A 13,367-nucleotide genomic window follows, 5' to 3' on the forward strand; every position below is an offset into this window, starting at 1 on the left:
AGGCTAAATTACTCTTGGAGAAACAGAGAAACTGGCTTTTAATCACACTGATAAATTTCCCTGTACATGTAAATGCACTTAATGTCATTATCACTTCTACAGCACATAAATCACTTTACACACGCCTTAGTAGAACTGAATTTCAAAAAAATCACACACGTCGGAGACACGCAATGGTACAATTGTCTTTGGATGCGTAGCATGAACTTTTCCCTTTACTTCAACTATAACAATATTATTTCCATGTGTTGGAAGATGTGGAAGATCTCCTGCTATAGAGCTCCGATCCACTATTAGGGCGAATGTAAACTATGACTGCACCCCAGGCCTTCTCAACTCAAATATGACTAGTGTACTCTCTGACTGTCTGATCAAAGAATGTGAAAATGGTGACGTGATTGAAAGCCTGCTAGGAGGCCTTGGAGGGGCCAAATCGTAATCTGATTGGTTAAAGCAACAGCTTCAAGCAACATAGATATGATCCTACCAATAGCCTGTGCTGTTCATTTGCGGCCTCAGACAAAATGTGATACGACGTTTGAAATCTGATGATAGAAACTCTAACTGGAAATTACTCCCAAGAGAAACAGCGCATGTAGGACATTTTGGAGACAAGGTGAGGGAGGTGTGATTGAGATGGTTTGCACATGTGCAGAGGAGGGACATGGGGTATATCAGTAGAAGAATTCTGAGGATGGAGCCACCAGGAAGAAGGAAAAGGGGAAGACCAAGGAGGAGGTTTATATATGTGGTGAGGGAAGACATGCAGGTAGTTGGTGTGAAAGAGGCAGATGTAGAGGCGGATGATCCGCTGTGGAGACCCCTAATGGGAGAACCCGAAAAAAGGAGATTTTTCACATTGTTCAACAGAAAATCCTTAGCTCCTGAAATACTCAACCCAGCACCTCCTGCACCAACCACCATGTCACGACCATTCTGATGTGTGACCTGAATAGAAAAGGTGCTGGTGTACCTATTAAAGTGGCCAGTAAACGGCTCCTAAAACCACAAAGCAGTAAAAACAAAACACCACCTCCTACCTGCTGAGGTCTGCTTGAACTTCTCGCTCTTCTTCTTCCTCCATTTCCAGGGCTTGAAAAGTCGTCCGAGCGTGGCGAACTTGCTCCTGCGCCGAATGGGCGGCGTGTGCGTGCCGGAAACGAGCGACTCGGTCCGCATGGCAGCCAAGCGCTCCACCTCCTCTGCTGGAAAGAGAAAATAAGGATATAAAGAAATAAGATCAGGGCAAAGCTTTGGGAAAAAATTAAGAACGAAATGCAAGAAAACGTGATCATCGATATAGGAGCAACGCTGGAGGTCTGGTGAACGTTTTAAATCCCCCATCAACAGAATTGATGAACTACATAAATTTCACTTTTAATTTATTAGCGTAAAATGTATTTGGAAAATACGCTGAAATAGGCCTGGCCCTATGTGAAAAGGTGCAAGGTTGTGTCAAAAATGTTTTGAGACTAGTTTTGTAACATGCCAACAGATGGCAGCACAAGGCTGTGTGCACAGTCACAGGGAGCACCGACATTCATAAATCAGCGTGCCAAAAGACATCGTCCTGTGCACATCTGGTGCTGTGCAATTGGTGCTTTTCTGAGCCTGTGCCTTCCCACGTTTGCTATTCTGACCACATGCCCATTCTGACACAGAGTTCACCTCACACGTGTGTTTCTCACCGGAAACAAGATCTTTCTTGGCTCCTGCGGACTTTGGCCTTGTGTGTAGATAAAGTGCAAATGTAGATAAAGTACTTTCTGGTAAGCAAAGAGAATCTTTTTGATACCTCCTTGTACATCATATCAAAAGTCAAAGTGGTGGTGGTAGTGTGATGATCTGGGGAGCAATTCTCATAATTGAAGGAAGCATGAATTGTGTGTTTTGCCAGAAAATCCTGAAGGAAAAAATCCAGCCATTAGTTTATAATTCAACAGGACCATGAACCGGAAAAATCACACCAGCACGTCCACCTCTGAATGGCTCAAAAATACAGGGTTTCAGAGTGGCCTAGTCAAAATAAATCTAATTAATTAACAAACAAAAACAAAAAAAAACCTATTTAAATAAATAAATAATAGGCAAAAATCACAAACGCACTCGGCAGAGGAAGAAAAATCAGATACTTGGTTAAAAATGTGTAAAGGATTACCTAGACGCTTTGTTGAAGCTAGGCTAATCGTCAGATTTGCCTATAGTACACAATATTGTAGGGTGGAAAAAAAACAAAAAAACAAACAAAGGACACCCTGATGCTCTCTGACAGTTCCTCAACCTCAGCTAAATCTTTCTAGTCAATAAACAGCCTCAGCTAGAGAGGTTTCCCAGGAGGTCTCTCGCAAAATATAAGCAAACTAGCAGCCGGATTTAGAGCACCACATTCGTAGGATAGTTTGTAAATGCACCATAGAAAGATGCATACAACCTACAACAAAGTTCAAACCTGGAGCTCTGGTCCAGCTGCACATCTCAGGAAATAGGATTATGTAAGTAAAGTTTCCATCAATTTAAGCACATCATCTGTTCATAAAAAATGGATCGATGCGTTTCTGTAGGGATTTGTCGCCAGACACGTCCACAACTGGTAAACACTTCCTCCTGATGAAGGAAGCAAGCAGATCTGGTTGCTGCATGAGGTACTGTAGCTTTAATCAAACACCAAAGACTGAATACACACCATTTAAAACTAAAGTTATTAAAAACCCTAACATAACATTATTCTCCTGGGAAGATCTTTCACATCTTCCAACCCATGAAAAACATCTTCATGGAGCTCATTTTGTGGACAGGGGCATCATCATTGTGTGCCTTCAACTTTGGAGTAACAGTTTGGGGAAGAACCACACAAGCTTGTTCCAGCATGCCGATACACAAACCCTTCTACATTAAGATATAGTTTCCGTGGGTTGGAAGATGTGGAAGATTTCCTGCTATAAAAAAAATCTAAACCCTGTTGAAAACCTTTGAGGATGAACTGGAGCACTGACTGCACCCCAGGCAACCCCTTTCCCTGAATGAGCACAAATCACCAAAAAAACTATCAGAACATCTTCACAGAAGAGGGGAAGGTATTAGAACAGGAAATAGGGTCTAACTGTGGAATGAGATGTTCAGAAACAAGAAACCTAGCAATCTTATGGTCAGGTAAGTTGAGTACTGTGTAAGTCAGAGGTGACGGTTGAGAGAAAACCTTTGAGACAAGATGAAAAAAAGAAACCTTTTAAGGAACACGTCATGAAGATCACACCAGAGTATGGCTCAAACTGCAAACTGATTAAAGGCCAAAGCACAAACCTAACCCAGATCTTTAAAACATTCCCAAAAACATCATGCTGAATTTATTTCAGGAGATCCGACACAATTTGAAGCCATAATTTTGAAAAAAGAAGAAAAATATGACCATGGTGATGAAGCCTTCAAACTGCATTTTCATCAGGATTCATTTCAAACCCAATCCTGTTACACTCCTTCGAGTGTTGGGAACAATGAACCGACTTCACACACACACACACACACACACACACACACACACACACACACACACACACACACACACACACACACACACACACACACACACACACACACACACACACACACACACACACACACACACACACACAAGGGCATTTGAATGATTTTTGCGTTTCAGGCTCTAAACTAAAAAAAAATGTATATTTTTTTATATATTTTTTTTATATATTTATATATTTAATAAAAAAAAAATATATAATAATAATAATGAATATATATATTTATTTTTTTCCCTTCCAATTTGGTTCCCTTAGCATGCAGGTAAAGTGTGTGTAAGAGTGTGTATTTCATGACTTGTAGAGAGATGTTAGGAGGATGATGATGATGATGAGGATGAGGATGGGAGCGCCGCAGCACGGAGCGACTCACCGTCTTGCGCGTCGGTGGCGCGACTGCAGTTGCCGCAAATGTGCTTGATTTCTTTCCCGATGTGGCAGTGGATGATGAAGGGCACGGGGCCGTGCTGGTGGTGGTGGTGGTGGTGGTGGTGCTGCTGCTGCTGCTGCTTCCGCGGATCTGCGCTCGCTTTCTTCCCCTTCAGGTTCATCATCCTGACCAGGCAGAAGCCCTTCTGCTTGGCTTCGTGGGCAGGATGCGGAGCGGGCGCGGTGCTGCTGCTGCTCGTGGAGATGATGGTGCTGCTGATGCTGCTGGTGGAGGAGGTGGTGGTGGTGATGATGCTGCTGCTGTTGATGAATCCGCCGTTAATAAAGCGGTTCCCGGGGGCGCAGGACGCCATGGCACAGCTCGCCGACTTCAGCATGGGGGATAATGTAGATAGGAGAGCGCGTCTCTACCCAGAAATATGACTTCGAGATGTCCAGTAGATCCAACAGATACGATTTACCACCCCCGAGCTCTCACCACGGATCAGGATCCACGCAGGATCTTCTGACGTCCTTACCTCTCACCAAAAACACACCTGAGATCTCATTTTTGATGCTGTAGCACGGATGCTTGATGATCCCTGAGATCTTGGTGATCTTGGTGGTACCGGTGATCTTGGAGACCTTAGAGATCCTGTGCTCCGGCGCAGCACGAACGCCGCAGCAGCTCCTCTCCCTTCTCTAATATAAGCACCAGCGATCCGCCAAGGAATCGGTTCCTTCTCAAACGACTCGTTCAAACCGATTGAATCGGTTCGCCTAAATGCTAGAGCCCTGATACCTCCATTTCACCGACATCTAAAGTCACATGACTTTCCCACGTGAATGAAAGGGCCAGATCCAAACTTCACACATTTTTTACCTTTAATGTACCTTTTTAAATAAATATATATATTTTTTGAAGATCTTTCATATATGGTGGTACATCATTGTATTTATTGATTAGTTTGTAATAATTGTTTGATTGATTGTTAAAAAATGGTTACATTTTCACAATTTATTTAACATTCTAATAAAAAGTAGCTGATAAGACAATCCTTTTATAGCTAAAAGTTTGCGCCCACCCCACCAGGATTCGTATGAGATCTCATTCAGCTATGAGGCTGTTAGTAAAGTCAGGGACTGATGTAGGGGAGGTGAGGAGGCTTGGGTTGGTCACATGGTGTTCACATTAGCAGGAGATCATCCACATCATCCAACCCATTGAAAGCAGATCTTCATGGAGCTCGATTTGTCCATTGTTATGCTGGAACAGGTTTGGGACTCCTAGCTTTATTAAAGGAAAAATCTCATGCTACCGCATCCAATGACGTCCAATACAATCGTGTGTCCCCAATTTGGTGGAAAAGGCAGGTGTCTAAATACTACTGAATGTACAGTCATTGGGAGAATCCTAAATATTCATTAGACATTGGTGCTCTTTGGAGGTTTTTGGTGATCAGCGATTAGAACAGCAGTGATTTGTGTCAGTAGGAATAACCCTTCATAAGCGTTAGCATAACCTGTTGAGACAAATCAATTACATCGAATCTAATCTTGTATAACCAGCAGCTCTCATATGAGCTGGAGAGACAATGTCCATGGTTAGAAGTGCTAAATAAAAATGAATTCATCTGAATTGAGAGTTTACAAAACATGCTCAAATATGAGCTGCTAAACGAATTAAAACACTACACAAAACCCAGTTGTGAATCGTTGCTTTCTCATTATTCTAAGCCGGTCTGAGTCTAGACAAAAAAAAAAGTACAGTTCCTTTCCAATGCACCATCCAAGAAATGCACAAAACAGCCACACATTCCTGACTGACAAGCTGCCAGAAGACATCATTGTGCTCGTGGTTTGGACACAAACGTGTTCTCATGTGCTCATATCCAAAAACAGGCAATTATTTGTCTTGAGATCAAACTGGAGACATCTTTATTATAAAGAGACATCCCAAAAATAGATATCTTTGCCAGTAACATGACTCGCAAACGTCTGGTATTGGGCTCGTTCTGCTCTGCATACTTTGGTCAGAGGGTTTCTTTGGGTTTTTCAGTAGATGTTAGATTTCTAATTGGAAGGTTGTACGTTTAAATCCCTCATGCCAGTGCTGTGTCCTCGAGGCCCTTAACCCTTAACTGCTCTGTTGTATAAATGAGAATTGGAAATTGATCTGGAATGAGGTGTCTTTCAAACGCATTGAATGGAGAATGATACACTGGACACATATTGGTCAGTCAGTAGTTTCTGAGGCTGAGGTACATGATTATCAACTTCTTCTCAGAGGCAATGGCATTGTTATTCTGAGGTTTACTTAGGTCTAAATTGTGCACCAGATCCTGACAGCAACACTAGGTCATCCGAATAGAGTAGGAATTACAATTCCCTGTCCTGTACTGTGAGTCTTAGGGTGTACAGCCTGTCCTTATTGCACTGTTCCACCATAGATTTAAATGATGAACAGTGTTGGACGCAGGATTCATCCCAATTGCGCATTTTTCTGAGGGAACAGCTATGTGTGTTTATCGCCAAGTCATACCACAATGTCTAAGATTTTTCCTTCAATAGGAATGTTGACTGCACCCCAGGCCTCCTCACCTCACTTTATATCATACATATACCTGACTTTACTAACACCCTTGTGGCTGAATGAGATCTCACACAAATCTCCACAAAATCTAGAACATCTTCCCAGAATAGTGGAGATTATTATAACAGCAAATGGGGGCTCGATGTAAAATGGGGTTATTTATTATTTTCTAGACACAATTCAGTAAGTAAAAAATTGAATGCATACTTTCATTATGGAAAATGAAGCTCTGATTTAATTTCATATTGTTTAACCCTAGACGTCATTAAGTGGGAATTTCAGGTGGAAGATTGGAGCAACACAGTTTTTTGGATGTGGCACCTCTTCATCATGGCACCTGTTAGTGGGTGGATATATTTATCACGCAGCAAGTGAACATTTTATCAAAGTTGATGTTAAAAGCAGGAAAAATTTGACAAATTGTGATGTCTAGACGTCTGGGTCAGAGCATCTCTAAAACTGCAGCTCTTGTGGGATGTTCCTGGTCTGCAGTGGTCAGAATCAAAAGTGCTCCAAGGAAGGAACAGTGGTGAACCGGCGACGGGGTCATGCACGTGAGGAGAGAAGGCTGGTCCGTGTGGTCCGATCCAACAGACGAGCTCCTGTAGCTCAAAGTTCATGCTGTTGATGCTCGAATGATCAGAAATGTTTTGGCAGCAAAAGGGGGACCAACACAATATTAGGCAGGTGGTCATAATGTTATGCCTGATCAGTGTATTTCCAGTTATTGTTTGTTTAAATAAATGTGCGAGGGTTAGGGGTTAGAGGTTAGGGTTTCGATATACTGAATTATCTGAAGAATTATCTGAATTATTTAATGTTTACACGTTCTACTCGATCTTACACCTAAAAGTGGAGCCAAGAGCATAAGAATTAGAAAGATTGCTGCCACACTTATGGTCAGGTGTTTACAAAAATTTCTCCTTATATGAGGTGGTATCAAAAAGTTCGAGACTAGCTCTGTTTACAAGAAAGTGCTTCATTTATCCATGTTTACACACTATTACTTTCAAAATAGTCCCCTTGCACTGCAATACAGCGCTCCCACTGTTCCTGCCACTTCTGGAACGTATCCTGAAAGTCTTCTTTCTCAAGTGCGCTCTGTGATCTCCGCAGTGGTGTCAAAATGGTGAGCTGGACCTTAATTTTTTTGGGAAGAAGACGAAGTCCGCAGGAGGCAAATCTGGCGAGTAAGGTGGGATGCGGAAGTGAGATCTTGTTGTTTCCGGCGATAGACTCACGTGTGAGGAGAGCTTGGTGACAGGGTGCGCACGTGGTCCGAATAGCATCAGTTGCACAGCTCCCCATTCACGCAGGACGATGTCTTTCAACACACTGGCTTATGAAGGTCGGTGCTCCCTGTGACTGTGTGTACAGCCTTGTGCTGCCATCTGTTGGTGTGTTATAAAACTAGTCTCGAAACATTTTGATTCCACCTCGTAATGTCCCAAAAAACAAACCAACACTAAAACTGCGGATATCCACACAAGCACAAGGTTCATGGTTACACTTAGTATTATAATATAATGGTTTGGGATGTTTGATTAAGATCTCCAGGGTAAACCAGAATGCCCAGAGCTGTTTACTGCTGTTTTTTAAAGTGGTAACTCAGTGGTTAAGGCTCTGGGTTACAGATTAGAAGTAAGACTAGAAGATTAGAAAAGCTGCCACTGTTGGGTCCCTAAGCAAGGCCCCTAACCCTCAGTGCTCCAGCAGCACTGTATCATGGCTGAACCCATCTTCCTAACACTGCTGAGAAATAGTAGGTAAAACTTCATTGTGCCGTAATGTACATGTGACAAGTTTAAAAAAAAACCTTTACTAATCCTTGATTACTGTGATCTGATCTTATCAAGTCATTAATTGTCTCATAGTAAAAGTGATGTCATGCAGCGGTACGATCTTCATCACTTCATCTTCCTCTCCGATCTTGCTTACGCAGCCCTTCGCAGAAGCCTGCACCATGATGTCATATAGAGGAATCGTAATCCGGCTCCAGTCCAAATATTTACCGGCCATGAACACTGTGATGGTACGTCCTGTAATCCCAGCCTTATTAGATTTGCTTTACAGATATTAGAACATTTCGAGTTTTGAGAGAACTTATTGTAACCAACTCGTGTCTGGCTTTTCCTGCTTGGGGAAAAAGGGTTTGCTCTTGATTGAGTTATCTCTAAGATCAAACTGACAGCAGCATACTGTAGGTCATGTCCCAAACCTCTGCCGAACCATGTTCCCATGCTCCCATGTGGTTTTGTTTCATTACATTTCAATGTGTTACATTAACACAATCAGCAAGGACCTTTATATTACAACCCTGCACCTTGATTTATTCGGGGAAAAACGATCAATGTATTGCATTACTTACAATATTTTTTCATATTTTAAGAGCACCAGCACACAATGACAAATCCCTTGTACATGAAACTCATGCCATGTGGCAATAAAGATGATTCAGATTTATGTTTTGCCATGTTTAATTTCAAGGGCGTGTTCAAGCTTAGTGGTCAAGGCATTGGATATTGGATCAGAAGGCTGTAAGTTAAAATCCTAGCACTGCAAAAATACCATAGGTGGGCCATTGAGCTTATGAATGGGGTGATGAAGTATACCTGGATAAGGACATGTTCCAAAAGGTATAATTGTAATGTAAACGAGTAACTCGGTGGTAAAGACATCATGTCCCAAACCGTTGTCAAACCATGCTCTGGTGTTATCATGTTTGAAATGTTTTATAAGTGGTTTCTTAGTGGTAAAGACATTGAGTATCTTGTCAAAAAGTTGTAATTTAGAATTTTAGCAAAACCAAACTGCCGCTGCTTGGCCCTTAAACCCCAATTGCTCATTTGGTTAAGTAGAATGATTGTAATAAAGGCCTCTTCTAAATGCAATAAATAATTGCAAATGTAGTCTCAACCCCTATCCTGTGATTGGTTTGTTAACTTATTGTGTTCACTTGTTTTTCTTGCAAAGCCTCGTTGGAGATTTTTGTCCACCGATATTTTCTTGAAATGTATTTTTTGTTTAACAGTGTCATTTAATGCATGTACGGGAGGCAAAGGTGTAAAAATGGGGTAAAGGGGGGGCACCATTGCATGTAGTGAATTTTGGGCACCAACCATGACCTTGCAAACAAAAAAAGTTGGTAATATTGTGGCATCTAAGGACACAGGTGCAGATAATGAGGGTGCTGAAGAATCCAAATCAGCAGGCAAAATCCTTAACGTAAAACAGGCAGCGGTTGGGCGCTGGACAAAGACAAACATCAAAAACTGGTAGACCCAAAACAAAATGCTTGGCAGGGACAGGTGGCAAAACTCAGAAACATGTGGGTATTTAAACACAGAATCAACAGAGAAATTTATGGGGACCGGCGGAGGATAACGAGGACACAAGAAATGACACAACCTGACTGGAGACAGAGCTTAAACCCTAAAAAAACACATGTAGCACAACATAAACACACCATTAAACCTGAATATACCTGACCACTTGGTTCTTATGATTTGACCTACAGTGACCTTGTCTGCCTGCTTCTTGCCCTCCAGCTGCCCCTCAGGACCAGGTTTCCTGGACTGCATATAATAAATGGTACCTTGATTTTACCCACATGTGTCCTTTATCTCCCACAAACTGTAATTATATTTAATTATAATTATATATAATTATACTTACTACTGACTTCAACAACAGCTAAAGGGCATCGAGGGACTTTTCGGAAAGCAGAACAATCTAATAACCCAAATCGTACGTCATACACATATGCTATATCTATGTAGAGCGTCAGATATTGTACATCTTCAGCCATGTGGTCATGTGGATGTAGTGTATAAGCCTAGAAATACTGCCTTTGAGAAGAATGACATCATTAGAATCCAGCTCAAATGGTGCCCAAAGGTTCATATCACCAATCATCTCTACAGCCGTTACTCATCCGTTTCTCCCACATAGCCTTCAGGTGACTGAGTCTCCTCAGAGCTGTGTGTGTGGATTTTGTGTGTGTCTGGAGATACATCACATTCTCTCTGACACAGGCTTCAGCAAGCCGCGAGGCAAATTACGACCTTGTGATGCACGCAGTTATGTAAAGCCTTCTCTGCTTTCTGCACTGGGTTTCATTAAACTGACTACTGTATAGACGTCTTCTATCGGTGTAGAGATGTAACCCGAGCTTCATTTGAATAATCTGACCCATAGGCAGCTGAAAGACGTAAGGACCAAGGTCAGACACCTGAGGTGTCTCATTCAACAAATAAGATTTGGTCTTCAATAAATATTGAGGATGATGACGATAAGGAGTAGAAGGAACAATCCTAATAATAACAATGCTCACCAAACACACACTCAAATACTTAATACAATTCTGACACATCCATGTCTATAGCGCCACCCATATTATAACTGTTACATGCTGTTTTTTTCACACATACTCAGGTGCAGCTGTTGGTGTTTTGCACAACATTTCGTGTTTATGTTTACAAGGACACTGCATTTTTGTCTGCACTGTTTGCAGAAGGTTGCACACGATGCACTTTAGGACAACAAACAGAGCCACAGAGCCACAATTCCAAATCATCATCATTATTTTCCTCCTTCTTGTTATTATCAGCATCATTATCCTCCTCATCATCATCATTACCATCATCTTGATCATTATCCTCCTCCTCCTCCTCCCCATCATCATCATCATCATCATCATCATCACTATCCTAATCCTCATCATCATCACCATTATCCTCATCATTATTCTCCTCCTCCTCCTTCTCCTCATCTTCATCATCCTCATCATTATTCTCCTCCTCCTTCCCCTCCTCCTTCTCATCATCACCATCATCCTCATCATTATTATCCTTTCCTCCTCCTCCTCCTCCTCCTCATCATCATCATCATCCTCATCATTATTATCCTTCTACTCCTCTTCATCATCCTCAACATTATTATTCTCTTCCTCCTTCTCCTTCTTCTCATCACCATCATCCTCATCATTATTAATATCCTCCTCCTCCTTCTCTTCCTCCTCATCTTCATCATCCTCATCAATATTCTCCTCCTCCTTTGCCTTCTCCTCCTTCTCATCATCATCATCATCACCATCATTATTATCATCCTCCTCCTCCTTTTCCTCATCATCATCTTCATCATCCTCAGCATTATTATTCTCCTTCTTGTCCTCCTCCTCCTCATCATCCTCATCATTATTATTCTCCGCCTCCTCCTCCCCCCTCATCATCCTCATCATCATAATCATCATCCTCATCATTATTATTTTCCTTCTTCTCCTTATCATCATCATCCTCATTACCATCATCATTATTATTCTCCTTCTCCTCCTCATCATCATCATCATCATCATCTTCTGTTCTGTCGTTCGTTTAAACATGGTCGTTTTTCCTTCTCCGAACTAAACGCTTTGCAACAATCATCATCGTCATCCTCCTCATCATCATCACATTTACCACGTTTGCTGATTTTTTATAAATCCAAGCCAATCATATCTCGGAGATACACATATCATAATGGCTGCTCGGCCACGTGATCACATGACGCACATAGTGACGTTGGTTTATGTTTCCTGCAGCTGTGGCTCAGTGCACCTTGACACTGCAGAACATTCATTCATGGTGAAAAAGGTGGATGTGTATAGTAGGGTTCTGCTCTCTGGCTTGTCCTCCTACTGTTTCTCTCACCGTATAGCTCCAAGCTCTGAAATGTTTCCTGTTTAACCTCCTGCACCATCAGCATTTACTGTGAACGAAAGCAGCCACCAGATCTCAAACAAGCAAATTTAGCCCGACCCGGACTTCACCTCATTATGGAATACCTCCCTGAGATGGCATAAAGAAGGAACTTTGAGAGAAACCAGACCCCTAATCACTGAATGTCCATTCAACGCTCATTAAGCATCATACAGGTTTGATCTTCTAGCAGGATGTTTTTCTGTTCCTCAGAACCCTGAGAGGGAAGTGGGAGCTCAGTGATTAAAACATTGGACTTATAATTAGGAGATTCAAATCCCAGCACCACTAAGCTGCCCCTGGGCCCCTGAGCAAGGCCCTTAATCCTCAACTGCTCAGTTGTGTAAATGAGATAAACACTCTGGATAAGTGTCTCTTCAATTAAGATTTTCAAGATTCAACAAACTAAAAATGAAAGAAAGTAAGAGAATAAGCCTCAGCACCCAGTAAAGCTCGAGTATTATCGAGAGTTTTTTACGTTGCAATGTTCGTTTTTTTTTTACTCAAGGGCCCAACATTGGCAGCTTTGCGATACCGGAGCTTGAACCCCCGACCTTCCAATCAGTAACCCAGAGCCAGATTAGTGAGAGCATGAAGACAAAATATTCTTGTAAACTTTTTTTTAATGATGGTGTTTTCAATTTGAATCATCAGGACACCAAACGGAACTTTTGCTATGTTTCCACACGGACGGTTATTGAGGTGATACCGGAGAAACTGCACCTCTTCAACTTTCATGCGGATTAGAGGATCAGAGAATATTTGTTTTTGATGTGGTTTATTTAAAAGTAGACATTCTACACTTTCTATACATATAATTATTATGTCTGTGAGGCAAATATTCACTGAGATTCATGTTGTTTTATTTATGTGTTTGTGAAGAGAGATGACAGAAACGGCAGAGAGCGCCCCCTGTCTGTTTACTTTATTTTACAAAATCACAGCGTTTTGTTGTTATTATGAGCGTAAAAAAAGTAGATACTTAACAGATTCGAATGATGTATTGTATCAGGACGTCGTGAATAAACGTGTGTTGCGGTGAAGGTTTGGATTGAACTTCATTAATTCAGTTATTAACGTATTTGTGTGTCAGCATTCATCATGTTCGAGATCTTCCACATCTTCCAAACACCA

The 13,367-nt window shown here is 41.7% G+C and overlaps 1 protein-coding gene and 1 long non-coding RNA gene across 9 annotated transcripts in view; one reads left to right on the forward strand and one right to left on the reverse strand.

The window, feature by feature from the left end:
• The window catches only part of LOC310726939, a 146,883-nt gene that overhangs the window by 91,177 nt on the left and 42,339 nt on the right, over positions 1-13,367 (forward strand). The window lies entirely within an intron of this gene.
• LOC310726807 (phosphatase and actin regulator 1) overlaps positions 1-13,367 on the reverse strand; it is an 81,430-nt gene that overhangs the window by 49,351 nt on the left and 18,712 nt on the right. For 3 of the 8 annotated variants that reach the window (XM_083542747.1, XM_083542745.1, XM_083542743.1), the window contains exons 1-2: positions 3,910-4,649; positions 1,041-1,202 (exon numbers count right to left, since the gene is read on the reverse strand). In XM_083542747.1, the coding sequence (XP_083398873.1) occupies positions 1,041-1,202; positions 3,910-4,303 (556 nt within the window). In that variant the 5' untranslated portion in view covers positions 4,304-4,649. Of the gene's footprint in view, positions 1-1,040; positions 1,206-3,909; positions 4,650-13,367 lie in introns of those variants that run through there. The other 5 variants (XM_083542746.1, XM_083542744.1, XM_083542742.1 and 2 more) reach the window with 2 other exon arrangements.

This window comes from Silurus aristotelis (assembly GCF_946808225.1).
Source record: "Silurus aristotelis genome assembly, chromosome: 5".
Lineage (NCBI taxonomy): Eukaryota > Metazoa > Chordata > Actinopteri > Siluriformes > Siluridae > Silurus > Silurus aristotelis.